Here is a 19,140-nt window from a genome sequence, read left to right on the forward strand (position 1 = left end):
GACCAGCGTAGAATACTACAAACCATCGCTATGTCTTTGAACGAGTCTTCTGAATGCCTTAAATTTGTATTTTCTGCTTTAAAATGCTTAATTTATGTTAAAATATGCTTAAATAAGTATATTTTTGAAGCAAGAGCTGCACGGTGGACAAGTGGTTAGCATGTTGGCCACACAGTCAGGAGATCGCAAAGACCTGGGTTCGATTCTCAGCTTGTATGGAGTTTTTTAAGGTTAATTAGCGACTCCAAATTGTCCATAGGTATGAATGTGAGTGTGAATGGTTGTTTGTCTATACGTGCCCTGTGATTGGCTGGCCAGTCTCGCCTCAAAGACAGCCGGGATAGGCTCCAGCAAATTGATATGCAGGGACAGCATGGAGGTCGGACTGCTTATTATTTGCTGCTGAGACCGCCGGGCTCAGTGGCTGTGACACAACCCATCAGGGGGAAGCGCTCATCAGACTCCGCCCGCTAACGATGTGCTTCCAATTAAGAGCACTCTGTGATCACAGCGGAGGATTTGTGTAAACACGGAGAGCGGGGACGGGGGGAACGAGGGGGGGTTAGATAAGGGAGAGTCAAGTCTTGCATAAAAAAATATGGCGGCTGTAAATAAGAAAGATGCAGTGGGAGATTGTGTGTGCGTTTATCGCCGAGTTTAAAAAGCATAGCGGCTCGGCGGTGACGCTAATGACTGTAATTATACACACACTGATTGGGTTAAGCTACTAATTACACACATCCGCGTTTGCGTCGAAGCAGATGTTTACACAGACGCCGCCGCGCCAGGCATGGTTGCATCCTGGCATAAATCTTGCCAGGCGTCACGTGTTTATTTTGCACATCTGCACACTCTATGGAAGACATATTTCTGGGAGGCAATTAAGCCGATCAAAGTCTTTTTTTTTTTTTTTTTTTTTTTTTTTTACATATTGGCTTTTTGATAATTATTGTGTGAAATTAAAAGATCCAGAAGGGTCACTTGCAATTATTTTCCGTTTTAGGATAAAACAGCTTTTGGTTGCTTAATGGGGAATGATTCAAATTACATTCTGTCAAAATGGCGCTCATAGATTTGGATTTATTTCGCTTCATTTTCTGTGGGTAAATGCAAAAATAAAACTTATTTTTTTACTAAGCATGGACACAGATTGAAAGCATGTCATCCAAAGACAGCTAGGATAAGCGGCATGGAAAATGAATGGATGGAATAATTGGATAATTATGCATCACAACTTTTACTAATTTGCCACTAAAACAATCAAACAGGCATAAAATATGACAGAAGCAGACTTTTTCCACTCATTTCTATACGACTTCATTCTTGTGAATTATTTTTTTAACCATTTCCGGTGTTTTTTAAACCTTTGTCAATAATTTCTAAATTAAAATTAACTTTATTAGACTTTATTCCTCATTTCTCATAATATTATAACTTTAGAATGTTGACATATTTCAATTTGATGCTACTCAAATGACTAATATAATAATAATAATAATAATATGTTCCTAATAATATTACATTTTGAATATTTTTCCATTTTTCCTCCAACTATTTCAACTTTCAATCAAATTTTCTTCTTATAATATTATGACGGTATTCCCAGAATATTTTGACTTTATTCCCATACTGTCTTTGTTTAAAATCGAAGTTTTCTCTTGATAGTTTGACTTTACTCTTATTAAAAAAATAAAAAATAAAAATAACGCTTGTGGGTCCCAAATTAAAATCAACTTTATTCCTATTTCTCATAATATTATGACTTAGATATGACTTGAGATATTTCAATTTGACGCAACTCAAATGACATTATTTTTCCTTATATTACATTTTTATATTTATTTTTTAAATTTATTTTTATTATTTTATATTTATTTATTATTTATATTTTATATTTATATTACAATTACAATTTTTCCCCATTTTTGTTCCCAACTATTTCAACTTTAAACTCAAATTTTCTTCTTATAATATTATGACAGTATTCCAAATAATATTTTGACTTTCTTCCCATTCCCTTGTAATATTAGGACTTTAGAATCTTGAGATATTTCAATTTGATGCTACTCAAATGAAATTATTTTTCCTCATAATATTAAATTTTCCATTTTTTCCCCCACTTTTTGTTCCCAACTATTTCAACTTTCAAGTCAAATTTTCTTCTTATAATATTATGACGGTATTCCAAATAATATTTTGACTTTATTCCCATTCCCTCATAATATTATGACTTTAGAATGTTGAGATATTTCAAATCGATGCTACTCAAATTACATTATTTTTCCTCATAATACTACATTTTCCATTTTTTTTCCTGTTTTTTCCTGTTTTTCCTATTTCAACTTTCAACTCAATTTTTCTTCTTATAATATTATCACAGTATTCCCAGAATATTTTTGACTTAATTTTATTTTTAAAACAATATATTTTTCTTTTAATAGTTGGACTTTATTCTTGTAAAAAAACACAAATTAAAATCAAGACTTTTCTCATAAAATTTCTCATAAAATTATGACTCAAATGACATTATTTTTCCTCATAATATTACATTTCAAATTTTTTCCTGTTTTTTTCCCCAACTATATCAAATTTCAACTTTCATTTTATTCTTATAATATTATGACGGTATTCCCAGAATATTTTGACTTTATTCCCATACTGTCTTTGTTTAAAATTGAAGTTTTATCTTAATAGTTTGACTTTATTCTTGTAAAAAACACTCATATTATTACATTTCAAATTTTTTTCCTCGTTTTTTGTTCCTAAGTATTTCAACTTTCAACTCTTTTTCAAATTTTCCTCTTATAATATTATGACAGTATTCCCAGAATATTTTGACTTTGTTTAAAATTTTATTTTTCTCTTAATAGTTGGACTTTATTCTTGTAAAAAAAAAAACGCAAATTAAAATCAAGACTTTTCTCATAAAATTTCTCATAAAATTATGACTCAAATGACATTATTTTTCCTCATAATATTACATTTCCAATTTTTTTCCCCCAACTATTTCAACTTTGAACTCTAATTTTATTCTTATAATATTATGGCGGTATTCCTAGAATATTTTGACTTTATTCCCATACTGTTTTTGTTTAAAATTGAATTTTTCTCTAAATATTTTGACTTTATTCTTGTAAAAAAACACTCGTGGGCCGCAAATGGTCCCCGGGCCACACTTTGGACACAAGTATTGAAGTACTTTAGTGCTAAAGTAGCGCTACCATCAATTGTGGAGGAAAATAATTGTGTTTATTAACCAAAACGGAAGCCAAATGAGGTCTTTGCATCCTTTCCTTCCAGTCTTGCTTCTTTCCCAGTACATTAACATAGGACGGGTACAGTGGTACTTTAATGGTCTAAGAAGTCTTCAATAAAGTATTTAGAGGATTTTTTTCCCTTCTCAGTGCTAACTGGACAGGTTCACTGAAGCATGAAAGAAGGAGCGCAAAAGCGAGGGCAAGCCCGTACGGTGCGCCATTATCCTCCGTCATTAATTTAATAGGCACATCTTAGTCTGGCTTTCTGAAAAATAAGCAGACTTTGACAATTGTTTGTCGGAAAAAAAATGTTTTTAATAAACACTTTAAAATCTTAAATGGCTTTTTGTACTCTTAATGTTCCACTGCATGTCTGCAGTTGCGCTCATTTCATTGGTGTGCACGTTGGATTTAATGATTTCTGGAACTCATTTTGCTCGCTTTGGGTTTCGTAATAAGGTCTTCTGAACGTGCTTGTCATGAAGACTGATTTTTTTTTATTTTTTTTTTTTGCCCCACATTTGGTTTGATGGAAAAGTACTCTGCAACAGTTTAAAAGTTTTTTCATGATACAACAAACTTTAACTATTTTTTTTAATAATAAGGGTTTATAACTCATTTAAGAATGTGTTTATACAAACAGTGGGATCTACAGGTCATGAATACCGTATCTTTAAAAAATAAACCCGGAATATTGCATTATTTATTAATAACTCCTAGCATTCTTTCTTATAATAATTATAAAAAAAATAATATTACAAGGAATTTCTATTACAAATATGTTGTGCAACTGTGATTGTGCTATGTGAGTGTGAGTGTGTGTTTATCTTCTATGAGAAGATATTCCTGCAGAGGTCTAACATGTGACTAACTGACATAAGAAATGTCAATTAGTCATATCTATGTGTTGTGCAACTGTGATTGTGCTATGTGAGTGTGTGTTTGTCAAAAGACTTTCTATGAGAAGGTGTTCCACTAGAGGTCTAACATATGACTAACTGACATAAGAAATGTCAATTAGTCATATCTACGTGTTGTGCAACTATGTGATTGTGCTATGTGAGTGTGACTGTGTGTTTGTCAAAAAACTTTCTATGAGAAGATATTCCACCAGAGGTCTAACTTATGACTAACTGACATAAGAAATGTCAATTAGTCATATCTACGTGTTGTGCAACTGTGATTGTGCTATGTGAGTGTGTGTGTTTTTGTCAAAAGACCTTCTATAAGAAGATATTCCACCAGAGGTCTAACATATGACTAACTGACATAAGAAATATCAATTAGTCATATCTACGTGTTGTGCAACTATGTGATTGTGCTATGTGAGTGTGTGTGTGTTTGTCAAAAGACCTTCTATGAGAAGATATTCCACCAGAGGTCTAACTTATGACTAACTGACATAAGAAATGTCAATTAGTCATATGTACATGTTGTGCAACTATGTGATTGTGCTATGTGAGTGTGTGTGTTTTTGTCAAAAGACCTTCTATGAGAAGATATTCCACCAGAGGTCTAACTTATGACTAACTGACATAAGAAATGTCAATTAGTCATATGTACATGTTGTGCAATTGTGTGATTGTGCTATGTGAGTGTATGTGTGTTTGTCAAAAGACCTTATATGAGAAGATATTCCACCAGAGGTCTAACATATGACTAACTGAGATAAGAAATGTCAATTAGTCATATCTACGTGTTGTGCAACTGTGATTGTGCTATGTGAGTGTATGTGTGTTTGTCAAAAGACTTTCTATGAGAAGATATTCCTACAGAGGTCTAACTTATGACTAACTGACATAAAAAATGTCAATTAGTTATATCTACGTGTTGTGCAACTATGTGATTGTGCTATGTGAGTGTATGTGTGTTTGTCAAAAGACCTTCTATGCGAAGATATTCCACCAGAGGTCTAACTTATGACTAACTGACATAAGAAATGTCAATTAGTCATATGTACGTGTTGTGCAACTCCGATTGTGCTATGTGAGTGTGTGTCCTATGTATGTCTATTCCAGCCTGGAAAAGGAGACTCGTGTGGCTTTGAATCTGGGCCGACTGTCCGACATGCAGACCAAACTGGAGCGCAACATGGACGCCATCGAACTGCTCAATCAACAAGTGAGAGCACACACACAGACACGCAAAACACGCCCTTGCCAGAAACGCCGCAGCCCACCCGCTGTTCGGCTCACACCGAAGAGGCAGACTTCATACGTCCAACTTCAAAAAAAATAAAAAAGAACGAAACACACAAGGCACACATCCATCCATTTCCTGTTCCTGTGATAAAAGGTAGGAAGTGGTGGAGGAGGGATGAGAGCAAAAAGCGGTGACGTGTTTTTCCAGCGGTAAATGATTTCCCTTTGATGGAAGTGAGAGAAGGCTGTATATCAATACTGCTGACAGCGTAGGGAAATGGCCCACTGTGATAAAACAATGCAGAGGGGGGGAGAAAAAAAAAACACAAAAGAATATACTCTGGGAAAAAAAATGACTTGTTTTTTGTTAGTTTTTTTAAACTTCATAAGAGTCAACAAATCACCAAAAAAAAAAAGGATGAATTAAAAGTAGTCTCGCTTCTCCAAAAAGAAAACCTCAGGGTCTTAGGGAACCCATCTCCAGACTTTGGGCCGGCCCGCTGACTGACACTTGTTGACGTTCAAATACAAAGGCATGCAAAAGTGAAAACAAAGTTAAAATATTTGGGAAAAAAATAAAAATAAAGCCTGGAAAAGTTACAATATTATCGGAATAAAAATTACCAAAACAATTTAAGAAGATCATTAAAATATTTTGGGAAAGAAAAAGGGGGATCGGGTCATAATATTACAAAAAAATTAAGATTTTATGAAACCAAAGTTAAAATATTGGGAAATTTAAAAAAATAAATAACGCTTAGGAAAGTTCCAATATTATGGGAATAAAAATTACCAAAACAAAATTTAGGAGATCATGTAAAAAGAAAGTTAAAATATTTTGAAAAATAAGGGGGGGCTGAAAAAGTAATATTATTATAGGAATAAAGTGAACATAATATGGGAATGAAGTAATAATATTACAAAAAAATAAGATTTTAAGAGTTAAAATGTTTGGAAAATTAAAAAATATATATAAATAATGCCTGGAAAAGTAACAATATTATGGGAATAAAAATTACATTTTTTTTTTTTTGAGGATTATATAAAAAGAAAATAAAAATATTTTGAATTTTTTTTTAAGAAACTGAAAAAAAGAAGGGGACATTCCTGAAAAAATAATATTATATAAATAAAGTGAAATAATTATGGTAGTGAAGTAATTATATTAACAAAATAAAAATATTTGGAAAATTAAAACAATAAAAATTACAAAAGGAAAATGATATGAAAAATTTCATTAAAATATCTTAAACATTTAAAAAAAAAAAAACAAATGAAAAAAATGGGGGAAAAAAAGAACCAAGCCTGGAAAAATTACACTATTATGGAAATAAAAATGACAAAAAAAATGTAGGAATATGATATGAAAAAGTTCATTAAAATATCTTAAACATTAAAAAAAAAAACAAATGAAAAAAATGGGGGAAAAAAGAACCAAGCCTGGAAAAATTACACTATTATGGAAATAAAAATGACAAAAAAAATGTAGGAATATGATATGAAAACAAAGTTAAAATATTTAAAAATTAAAAAAAACAAGCCTGGAAAAGTTACAATATTATGGGAATAAAAATGACTTTTCCAAAAATATTTGGAAAAAAAAAATAATAATAAAGAAACCAAGCCTGGAAATATCTGGACACGGCTGAATTCCAGTACAGCGCAGTGCGTCGATTTAGTAATTCTATGATCACGAGTGGCATTAAAAACAACTGCCATCTTTTATTCTCCGTGTTTACTGCAAAGACATTCCTCCTACGCCTTCCTTGAACTTTTATTTCTGTCAAGGCTGTTGAGACAAGGTGTGATTTTTTTAATTTCACCCCCTCAACCCTTGCAATTAGTATCCAAAAATGATGCTAATGAAAATACTCAGCTAATTACACACGGTGTCACACGCGGTGTTTTGCATGTTTTGCCGTCAGAACGACTAACTAGCAAAGCTTATTTGGTTTCTTTTGACACATCAACTTTCCGTCAATGAGCTTAAACCCTGTGGTTCTTCTTCGTCATCAGATTAGTGTGTGAGAGTGGAATATTGGTGGAGCATCTTAAAGGCACACACACGCTTCCTCTCCTTTAATATCTTATTTTACTCACGGCTAAAAATACATTCAACTACATTCAAATACATACAAACAACACAACATATACAAAATTCATGCCTGGAAAAAAAAACACCCATATATTCCCGCCGCAAGGCATGCTGGGTAGCTGATGTGACTCTTTCTCCCGACATTTTGCTATTTTTGTCGCATTTTTGCTGGAGGTCATCAGAGCAGTAAACAAGATGTTAACATACTCTTGATATCCAGTGTTTCACTGTTCATATTGTTGTTGCCGCTGGACTACCCAGCATGCCTTGCGGCATTTAGAAATAACAGTTTGAAGTTGTTATGTCGCCACACCCACTTAGGAGTGTAGTCGTTGATGTATGTGATTTATGTTAAAAGGGACCTATTATGTAGCTACACACGCTAACCCGCAAAGATAGCTTTCTAGATCTTCCAGAATCAGCACCTATTCCAATTATATTTCCTCTGCTTTTTTTAATTTATACCACCCACCTCTGGGCACCGGAAATCTTCACAGAGTAATGGAGGGTAGGTTTACAGATTGGATTCAGGAAAGCCCATATAAGGAAGTTCGGTTCACTGTGATGTCACAGGGAGCCGGCGTTAGAAAAAACGTAAATATAATTAAATAAATATAATTAAATATAAGAAATAAATATAAATTTAAATATAAGAAATTTATATAAGACATTTATAAATATAATAAATAAATATTTTAATAAAATTTAAATATAATTTAATATATATAATTATAACTTGCCCACCCCTTGCCGAAATAAATGCTAGCTATCTTCTTCTCCTGCCACTTCACTTTGACATATATTAAATATAATTAAATAAATATAATTAAATATAATAAATAAATATAATTTTAGATTTAAATATAATAAATTTAATAATAAATTTATAAATATATTAAATATAATAAATACATATTTTAATAAAATTTAAATATAATTTAATATATATAATTATAACTTGCCCAAATAAATGCTAGCCATCTTCTTCTACTGCCGCTTCACTGTGACGTATATGCCTCGCTGTTGCCCCCCGCAGAGTGGAGGAAGTACTGCGTGAGAGAGTTAAACTAAAAAAAAAAAAACACGCCTATTGGACACCACTGCCAAAGCAGTGACTCCCACTTAACACTTATCCACCGTATCCAACTCCAATTGCACACATGCATTTTTCCCCATTTGGTCCTCAACACGCATGAAAGCGAGTGTGAAAGAGGAATTAAGCGTTTAATGGGATGGCGACTCTTTCATCAACGTGCGGCTGATTGATTTTTATGGCCAACTTTGAATGAAGTGTTTAATTTGCTTGATTTGATTTAATTGTGACGCCAGATTCCCCTTGAAAAATAGTCTTTTGTTTTCTCTCCGCCTCCGCAGTTAAACGCCCTCAGCGAGGAGAACAAGCGTTTGCGTCGACGGTCCGAGGTACCCGCCCACCTCACACGTCCGTCCCCGGCGTCAATGAACAACGACTGCGTCTAAAACCACGAGGTGAGCCCAATAATTTCGGATGATGTGGGCGACGCCCACCCCCACCCCCGTTCTTTCCCGCTCCCCTCTGGACTCAGACCAAGGAGACATGGCACCAAATAAAGCCTGAAGAACACTTCGACCTGTCACGGCTTTTTGACCTCAAGCGTCTCACCGGGGAGCGCGCTCAGTATGAGGTTAATGTCCTGCGGGTCAAAGTCAAGTCCCAGACTGCTTATCGCCTCAAGGAAGGAAACCGGGTGAACATAAGAAGGATTCCCTTAAACCTTCAAAAACAGCCGGATTCTTTTTCCTTGAATTTTCTTTTTTTTTTTGTGTGCGCCTGTAGTGTAGGATCGAACTCACCTAACATGTTTTACTTGCATTTTTGAAACACTTATCAACCGTACCAGAAGATGTTTAATGAGCCTTAATGTTCTTTTTGTTCAGCAGTGGTTTCGGTTTCGGTTTTGGTCCCATGCAGATTATTTTACCCTTTCTTAGTGAGGCCTGCACACGTCTTTTGTGACCTTTTGGATGAGTCGTCACATTTTGGGTGGCTGGGCATTTCGGCATTTGTAGATAGTGGCTCTCGATTTAGTTTGCTAGAGTCCCAAAGCTTTAGAAATGGCTTTATAACCTTTTCCACACTGATAGATCTTAATTAATGTATATGTAAGTTCTGGGTGGGGGGGATGCACGGGGGATGAGTGGTTAGCACACAGGTCTCACAGCTAGGACACCCGCGTTCGATTCCACCCTGTGCATGCGTGGGTTTTCTCCGGGTACTCCGGTTTCCTCCCACATTCCAAAAACATGCTAGGTTAATTAGCGACTCCAAATTGTCCATAGGTATGAATGTGAGTGTGAATGGTTGTTTGTCTATATGTGCCCTGTGATTGGCTGGGTACCAGTCCAGGGTGTACCCCCGCCTCTCGCCCGAAGACAGCTGGGATAGGCTCCAGCACCCCCCCACGTGACCCTCGTGAGGATAAGCGGTAGAAAATGAATGAATGGGAAGGTTCCCCACTGTTCCATGTTTTAGCTATTAGTGGATAGTGGCTCTCGATGTAGTTTGCTGGAGTCCCAAAGCTTTAGAAATGGCTTTATAACATTTTTCACACTGATAGATCTCAATTAATGTAAGTAAATGTAAGTTCTGGGGGGCTGCACATGTGAATAGTGGTTAGCACATAGGCCTCACAGCTCGGAGACCCGCGGTCGATTTCATGCATGCATGTTTTTTCTCCGGGGGACTCCTTCATTCCAAAAACATGCTAGGTTAATTGTTTGTCTATATGTGCCCTGTGATTGGTCCACGGTGTAACCCGACTCTCACTCGTAGATAGCTGGGATAGGCTCCAGCACCCCCCCCCATGCGACCCTTGTGAGGATAAGCGGTAGAAAATGAATGAATGAATGTTATGCAGGGCAATCACCCAATGAGGTGAACCAGAGTGAAGGGAAGGGAGCCACCTTCTGTGGCCCAGAACAGTGCACTATATTCGGGTACACGCTCTGAGCAGACGGTGTGCCGCCATGGAGGTCTCCGGTAAAATTTTTTCAGGCACAACAAATCCCGAAGTTGGGTGTTTCGATGACGGGGCATAAAAGGAGCACTTGATTTGCTCACCCTCGCTGTAGGTTTCTTTTATCCTCTATTTTTTATATTTAATATTATCGTCTTGTGTCTGTGGTCCATTTGTGATCACGACAACGTGCGACGGATATTCTTGTCGCTTTGTGTGCGAGCATTTTTTTTGTTTTTTTTTGGTACTCTGAATAGAAACGTATGCGTTTTGTTTGCTTTGTCCGACGTCTGTGTTAGAACAGAAACAAATAAAAGCAGATGTGTCACATGACTTCTGAAACAAGACACTGAATTGGTTTTAGAGGCGCACTTGTCGTGTCTCTCTTCGTGTGTGTGTGTCGGCTAATTGAGGCAAAACAAGGCAAACAAACCGAACTTCTGCCTAAAAAAAAAAAAACGCCATTATACCGTGATAATGAGAAGTGGAGGTGAAAACACGACCACACACACACACACACACACACACACACACACACTCCTCCATCTGTCTACCAAATACTTTCTTATCCTTCATTGATTCTGTGCAAACTGTTATACAGCCAGTTATGATTTCCAGTTCCATTTTAATGATTTCAAGCAGAACTTTATGTCCTTGTTAGCTTGCTTTTCGCCCATTTACCGTGTCGCACTTACATGGAAAAAAAAACAAACAAAAAAAACAAAGAAAATAGCTTTCTTTTAAGTGCAAACGCACACCCGAGCAACCCAAACACACACACTGTCATTAAAAATGAAACCACAGGCTTACAAAAAAAAAAAAAAACTGGCAGGACTGAGGGGCGAGTCGGCGGCGGTGAAAAGAGTCCCTCTGGAAACAATGAGGAGAATGATCATTTGTTGTTCTTGAAAACCCGGCGAGGTTTCACAGAGGTTAAGCTTCCCTTTGATGTGTTTTTAACTCGTTTCAGCTCTGCCCAGGGATTAGTCGGCCTCGCACAAAAAAAAAAAAAAAAAAAAAAAACGCACTCGGGCGCGCACACACTCTTAATTTCCACACCGTGAGCTCGTCTCGCACAAAGAATAAAAAAAAAACGACTCTGCATTTTAACCTAATTTCATCAAATGAGCATACGTGTGGTTTTGCTTTAGTATCAAAATACTCCAGTATTGCATTTCTTTGCTAAATTATCATGCTAGCTGATCTTTACAATTGCATTTTATTCTCCCTAGCTATCATTTATATACGACATGAAACACGCTAGTCTCCTGTGAGCCGAGAGTGACATGACTGAACATGAAACAATGGAATTAAGCTCTTTTCCGAACACTTTTATGTCAATCTTCACTTTTCTACACCGTCCTTTTCCTTCCGGGTAAGTCATTTTTAGTAGTTTAAGTACTGAGGAACTGCGTTTTTTTGATTGATCCGAAAATTAGGCCTCGGTTAGCGTACATGCTAGAGTGTCTTTGTGTTATCGGTATCGATAATTAGCGGTTTGATATTAGCAAAAAATGCAGAAAAAATCGGCAAAAAAGTCAATATCAATAAAAATAAACAATAAAAAAAAACTTATTAGGAAAGCAGGAAGTGAACAAATGTAACCGTTACTGATTGTAAAAGTACCAGATGGAGGGGTAGGATTTAATAAGCTTTGCTTCTTCCTTTTTTGTTTCTTTACTTAATTTGCCTTTTATTTAACCTATTAACCTATTTAACCTTGTATGTTATCACCTCATACTTCGATACGTGACAAAAAAATATTTAAAAAATAATAAATAAAATAGAATTTATAAAAAATTAATAAAATAAAGTAAAAAAACTAAAAAAAAAATACATTTTATTAGGAAAGCAGGAAGTGAACAAATGTAACAGTTACTGATTGTAAAAGTACCAGATGGAGGGGTAGGATTTAATAAGCTTTGCTTCTTCCTACTCCTTTTGGACATGTGGAACTGTGAACTGATTATGTGATGCATTCAATTGTAATCTGATGCATGTTCAAATGAAATAAAACCATTACCATTACAGTAGAACATTGGTAAGTTTCAGGAAAATATCAGTTACCAACTAAAAAAATTAATTGCACTCAAGCCGGCGGGTGGCGGGTACTGTTGTGTCCCCTTCCCACACATAAAAGCACTCACAGGTGGCTCTGTCTTGTTTGGGTTTATAAAAAGGCCTAACTACGTTATTATATTGAATGGGGGGCAGTTATTAACGCATGTGCTGCTCTTCTCAACAGGTGGAGGGTACTGTCGTGTCCCCTTCCCACACATTAAAGCGCACTCACAGGTGGCTTTGTATTGTTTGGGTTTATAGAAAGGTCTAACTAAGTTATTGTATTGAATGGGGTGCAGTTATTAACGCATTTGCTGCTCTTCTCAACGGGTGGCGGGTACTGTCATGTCCCCTTCCCACACATTAAAGCGCACTCACAGGTGGCTTTGTCTTGTTTGGGTTTATAGAAAGGTCTAACTACATTATTGTATTGAATGGGGTGCAGTTATTAGCGCATCTTCTCAACGGGTGGCGGGTACTGTCGCGTCCCCTTCCCACACATAAAAGCACTCACAGGTGGCTCTGCCTTGTTTGGGTTTATAAAAACGTCTAACTACGTTATTGTATTTAATGGGGTGCAGTTATTAGCGCATGTACTGCTCTTCTCAACGGGTGGCGGGGTACTGTCGTGTCCCCTTCCCACACATTAGCACACATAAGCACTCACAGGTGGCTCTGTTTTGTTTGTGACATTTTTAAAGTAACAACAACAAAGAAGATATAAGAAAATCTTTTGGGGAGGGGGGGGGGTGTAATTGGACTTTGGGAGGAAAAGAAGGTGACTGAGACCGAAAAGTGAAAAGCGGAAGGGATTCTTAGCGATGGAAAAAGAGGCGAACAACAGAAGGAAAGGGTCATAGGAGCGTATTGTCCTTATCGGTCTGCTCCAGAAAGCCTGGACTGTGTGTGACGGGGGAAATGAAGACCGGGCCTGATGCTACCTGATTAGCCATCGACTCTCCCAACACCCATCAAAGCCTGAAGGGGAGGAGGGAGGAGCCTATATATATGTATATATATATAAATATATATACACATATATATACACACTGAAGGTGAGTCACCGTCATCTCCTGAATATGGCTTTCACTTTTCAGCATGGCCATCAACCTTGAAAGGGAAGGCCGATATGGAGATTCTATGAATGGGGGCGACAGAGAGGGGGGGGGGGCATCAAAAAGAGTCATCACGCTCCTTATTAGGGGAATAATGCAATTTGCCTTTTAGCTAATGACATCTTGGCATGGCTCGGTTACTTTGGGCTGGATAAATGAGAACACCTGCCACACACACACACACACACACACACACATACATACACATACATACACACACATACACACATTCTGTCTCCAAGGAGGTCATACTTGCATTTTTCTTGCAGTTGAATTTATTCCACGTGATCATATGTGCCCCAAAATTCTATCCAATATGGCGGCATATGACCTTCATTAGTCCCCCTTTGTGTTCCCTTTCAAGTCCCCCAGCGCTATATTTGTTTGTATTCGCTCTACATGTGCGACACACTTGGCCTTCCTGCTTTTTTTAATTTTTTTGTTCCCTTTCACCCCCCCCCCCCCCCCCCTCATGTCCCGTTCCTGTCTTCTCGCCATGATTTCTTTTATCTGCCACTCATTTCTCATTACTCTTTTCCCCATTAGCATACAGAGTAAGAAGATGGCGCCGAGGGTAATCTGCTGGAGCTGTCGCTCGAGCAAAATGGAGGGCGTCGTCGGAGGTCGCGGCGCTGTCACCTACTACCCCCCCTCCCTCCCTTCCCAAGCCGTCAAACCCTCGGCTGACGCCTTGCCTGTCTCTTCGCTCGCACGGGATGACGGCGGATCCATAATCAGGTGTGACACATCACAGCGCCAAAAAATGCTACGATCTCGCTTGACAGACGCGGGTGGCGGCGGCGGCGTACGTGCAAACAAGGGCGGTTGTCGCATCGGAAACGCGCATTGACAGGTAGCTCACTATAGTCTTGACATAAACATAAACGTGGTTTTAATAATTAGAAATGTCTTGTTTTTTTTAAATACATACATGCTGACCACATGTTAGCTTTCACTAGCATCATCGCATCGCATTACGACTAAGTCGTTAATAAACAGGCGGTCTTTACCCAACAAAATTTACAAAAAAAAAAAGTATTTTATAATTTTATTTTATAATTGTTATCATGTTAGAGTGAGCTTTATTCCGTGGTACTCAGTTGCACGGTGACCCAATGGTTAGCATTCTGCCCGCACAGTCAGGAGATCTGGAAGACCTAGATGGTCTTTACCCAACAAAACAGTCTAAAAGTAGATAACACATAAACAGGGAAAGTGCTCTAAATAAGTGCCACAAAGCATGCTGGGAAGCCGGAATCATTCACAGCATGCTTTGCGGATAAATCAAAGCCACGCCCTCTCTATAATGAACCCTTGCGGTGCTAGGTATTTTATATTTTTTCTCTCAGTGTTATGTTAGAGTGAGCTTTATTCCGTGGTACTCAGTTGCACGGTGACCCAATGGTTAGCATTCTGCCCGCACAGTCAGGAGATCTGGAAGACCTAGATGGTCTTTACCCAACAAAACAGTCTAAAAGTAGATAACACATAAACGGGAAAACTGCTCGAAATAAGTGCCACAAAGCATGCTGGGAAGCCGGAATCATTCACAGCATGTTTTGCGGATAAACAATCAAAGCCACGCCCTCTCCCACAGACGGTGAACCATAATTAGTCCCAATTCTATAATGAACATTTGGCAACCCTTGCGGTGCTAGGTATATTATAACTTTTCTCTCAGTGTTATCATATTACAGTGAGCTTTATTCCATGATACTCAGTTGCACGGTGACCCAATGGTTAGCATTATGGCCGCACAGTCAGGAGAATGTACGGTGAACGGTAATTAGTCCCAATTCCATAATGAACATTTGGCAGCCCTTGCGGTGCTAGGTATTTTATAATTTTTCTCTCAGTGTTATCATCTTAGAGTGAGCTTTATTCCGTGGTACTCAGTTGCACGGTGACCCAATGGTTAGCATTCTGGCCGCACGGTCTGGAAGACCTAGATTCTTTAACCTAATTTCTCCAGGTATTCTGGTTGCATGTTAGCTTAAGTGATGACTCTAAATCGTCCACAGACAGGTTCCCTGCGACTGGTTGGGGACCAGTCCAGGGTGTACCCCGTTTCTCTGTCTCAGTCAGCTGATACAGGCCTCAGTGATCCCCCCGGTGATCCTAGTTAGGATCAATTTTTTTTTTAAAAAGCACAGGTATCGCCAATATGGTTGAAAAAACACATAACAGGAAGTGTTGATGTCGAGAAAGAGGATGTCAGGAATGGCGAGTGGAGGATGTATTCCCATGAGGCAGCATTAAGTTGTAGTTGTGTGTGAGCTTGTCACTAATAGTGTCGCCGCCATGCTTATGAGAGCCGCAAATACTTTGCTGCTAATAGACGGCTTACAGCAAGAAACCAAGCATGTCCCCAAATCCTCTTAGCATGACTTCACCCTAGTTTATTTATTTATTTATCGATTTATTTATTTATTTTCCTTCCTCCCAACACCCCCCCCCCCCCCTTCTTCTATGTACCTCTGTGGCCTTGGCATTGTCTCGTGTTTCATGTTTTGTCTGACGCACGGCGGCGGCGGGTACTGTCGTATCTCTCGCGCCTTTTTTTTTTTCTCTCCTCTTCCCCGTCTCACACGTTTTCAAAAGCCACTTTATTTATTGTCCCGCAGGAGCTCTACATTATGCATTAACCTGTTCAATTATGCATTCATTTATGCAGCCGTTGCCTTATGTAAATGCACTTTATGATTAAACAAATTGTTTCACTGTTTGGCCGTGTGTTCCCCCCCCCACACACATTGACATCACGCGGTAGTAGTAGAAATAGTAGTAGTAGTAGGAGGGGTACTGTCGTAAGCAAGGGACTCCATGCCTCTGGAGTGCATGTGTCTTATTTTGTGCCCCCCGTTAAAGGTGACGATTGTACTTGACTGCACTCTTGGGGGTAAAGATTTTCCTCTCGTGTGAAATAGCGCTAAAGAAAATCACATATGAAGCAACTAACTCAAGGTCAAGTTCAAGATTAAAAGGTGAACCGCTATTATAGTTTAATTCCCATGAAGTTATGGCATGTTCCCACACTCAAAAATATATAAATTAATACATTCTTTAAAAAAAAAAATAATAATAATATGCATTTTAAGAATTTGAATGAAGTAAAGAAGTAAAATACAAACATAAGGCATTCAGAAGACGCGTTCAATGACTTGTAGTAGATATATAGTATAACTACACTGTCACTACGTGTCAGTAATATAACTGTAATGTTGGGTGAGACACACAAGCACCAGACCAACGCACTTAATAATGGTAATGTTTTTTTTTTCATTTGAACATGCATCAGATTACAATTGAATGCATCACATAATCAGTTCACAGTTCCACATGTCCAAAAGGAGTAGGAAGAAGCAAAGCATTACATTTGTTCACTTCCTGCTTTCCTAATATAGTTAAAGTTTTTTTTGTGTGTTTTGTTTTTCTTTTTTTCTTTTTTTTCTTGTCACATATTATTTTGCGTATTTATTTTAGTATTTAATAATAATTTAATAGTAATTTTAATATTTTTAAAAAAATGTTTACTTCATTTTATTATTTTTTTATTATTATTATATTTTAAAAAAATATTGTTTTATTTTATTTTTGTCACGTACCGAAGTACTAGGTGATATGACCATACAATGACATAATGGGTACCATAGTAACTATCAATATAGTGATCATATTTCTCCTCTCTTGTAGAGAAGTATTGGATGACATTTTTAGCTAATTGGTTATTTTTAGCCTTTAGCATTATTTTAGCTGTTTGAAGATTAACTATATCGGCAAGTTGAAGTATTTGTGATAAGGAGTAATAAGGAGTTAGTATGTTCTCTGTAGGCGCGGCATTATGAATTATCCTTACTGGCCTTTTTTGCAGTAGTGAAGATTGCTTTTATAGTTATTAGCCCATATTTCCACACAATAAGTAAGATATGGTAGAACCAGAGAGCAATAGAGTGTGGAGTGATTTCTGATTGAGAACAAATTTTGCTATGTTCAATATTGAAATATTTCTGGCCAGAAAGTTGGATTCCTTATTTATAAATACAGCATAAAAAACCTGTTTACAAACAGTTTTTAACATTATTAGAGCCCTCTGTATGAAATAACAACCCTATAGTCACTTTTAAATTTGTATTACTCAATATAAAAACATAAAGCCACAAAATTCAAAGCGCAAAATGTCAAGGGAGGTGTTTACATGCGTTTTAAAGAACCGGTTTCAACCAAATCCATTCAATATTTTCGTATATGTTTAATCCGCAAGCTTTTCCACGACATGAGCAATGAGGCGCCGTTTAAAACAGATGAATTGTATCGAGATTGGAAAAGGGGGGGGGGGGTGTCGACTTATCTAAACGGCGCCCACACCTTTTGATCTACTGCACGTTAGCTTCCATCAGATACATGCTATCTGATGTGGTGAGAAATAGCCAAGGCGAGAGAAGATGAATGGAATATGCATTAAGACACCTTGACTAACGGTCCTGTTTTTTTTTTTTTTTTTTTCTGTCTCGCACCCTCCTCCCGCTCCTCGCCGCCATCGCTCCGTCACGTAACGCTCTCGTCACCTCCACCTACTTTCTCCTACTTCATCTCCGCGAGTGCGATTGAGTTGATCGGGTTTTATTGCGAGTGGCAAATGTGGAATTATGCTGTTATATTCTGACCGGAGAGGCTTCTTGTGATGATGGATAGGTAGACCATCCAATGACTGCATCGCTGTCTATATGCAGTTACTGGCCGGTCTACTGGGCATACTTGTGATGACTTATAGGTAGACCGACTAAGTATTAGATGCAAATGGAATTCTGGTTTAGTTTAGTCAGTCTCTAGTCATTGGTCGGTCTACCTGTAAATCATCACAAGTAGCCTTACTGGTCAGTTAAATCAGTCATCTTCACTGATTGTTTGATTCTGTCAGATGACACAGTCTTTATTAGCAGCATCACAGTCTTCATGCAGTCATTGGTCCATCTACCTGTCAGTCAATACAGTTTTCTATCAGTTTTCTCGCCAAGACTGGTCGGTCTAGATGTCAGTCTTCTGTCATCTCAATGCAGTCATTGGTCTGTCTACCTGGCGGTCATTAGTCAACTTCACTGATTGGTTGATTCCGTCAGACTTCACAGTCTTTATTAGCAGCATCACAGTCTTCATGCAGTCATTGGTCCATCTACCTGTCAGTCAATACAGTTTTCTATCAGTTTTCTTGCCAAGACTGGTCGGTCTTGATGTCAGCCTTCTGTCATCTCAATGCAGTCATTGGTCTGTCGACCCGTCAACTGGGCATACCAACATTGGTCAGTCTATTTTCCAGGTGAGGCCGCTTCTGATGACTTATAGGTAGACCGACCAAGTATTAGAAGGAATCTGACAGACTTTGCTTAGTCTATATGTAAATTGAATTCTGGTTTAGTTTAGTCAGTCTCTAGTCATTGGTCGGTCTACCTGTAAATCATCACAAGCAATCTTACTTGT

General features: G+C 37.6%; 1 protein-coding gene across 16 annotated transcripts in view; it reads left to right on the forward strand.

The window, feature by feature from the left end:
• The window catches only part of LOC131109109 (cingulin-like protein 1), an 82,166-nt gene that overhangs the window by 43,694 nt on the left and 19,332 nt on the right, over nt 1–19,140 (forward strand). For 6 of the 16 annotated variants that reach the window (XM_058060731.1, XM_058060730.1, XM_058060733.1 and 3 more), the window contains 2 exons: nt 5,276–5,378; nt 8,868–10,989. In XM_058060731.1, the coding sequence (XP_057916714.1) occupies nt 5,276–5,378; nt 8,868–8,972 (208 nt within the window). In that variant the 3' untranslated portion in view covers nt 8,973–10,989. The other 10 variants (XR_009120659.1, XR_009120661.1, XR_009120657.1 and 7 more) reach the window with 5 other exon arrangements.

The sequence above is a fragment of the Doryrhamphus excisus genome, chromosome 21, assembly GCF_030265055.1.
Source record: "Doryrhamphus excisus isolate RoL2022-K1 chromosome 21, RoL_Dexc_1.0, whole genome shotgun sequence".
Lineage (NCBI taxonomy): Eukaryota > Metazoa > Chordata > Actinopteri > Syngnathiformes > Syngnathidae > Doryrhamphus > Doryrhamphus excisus.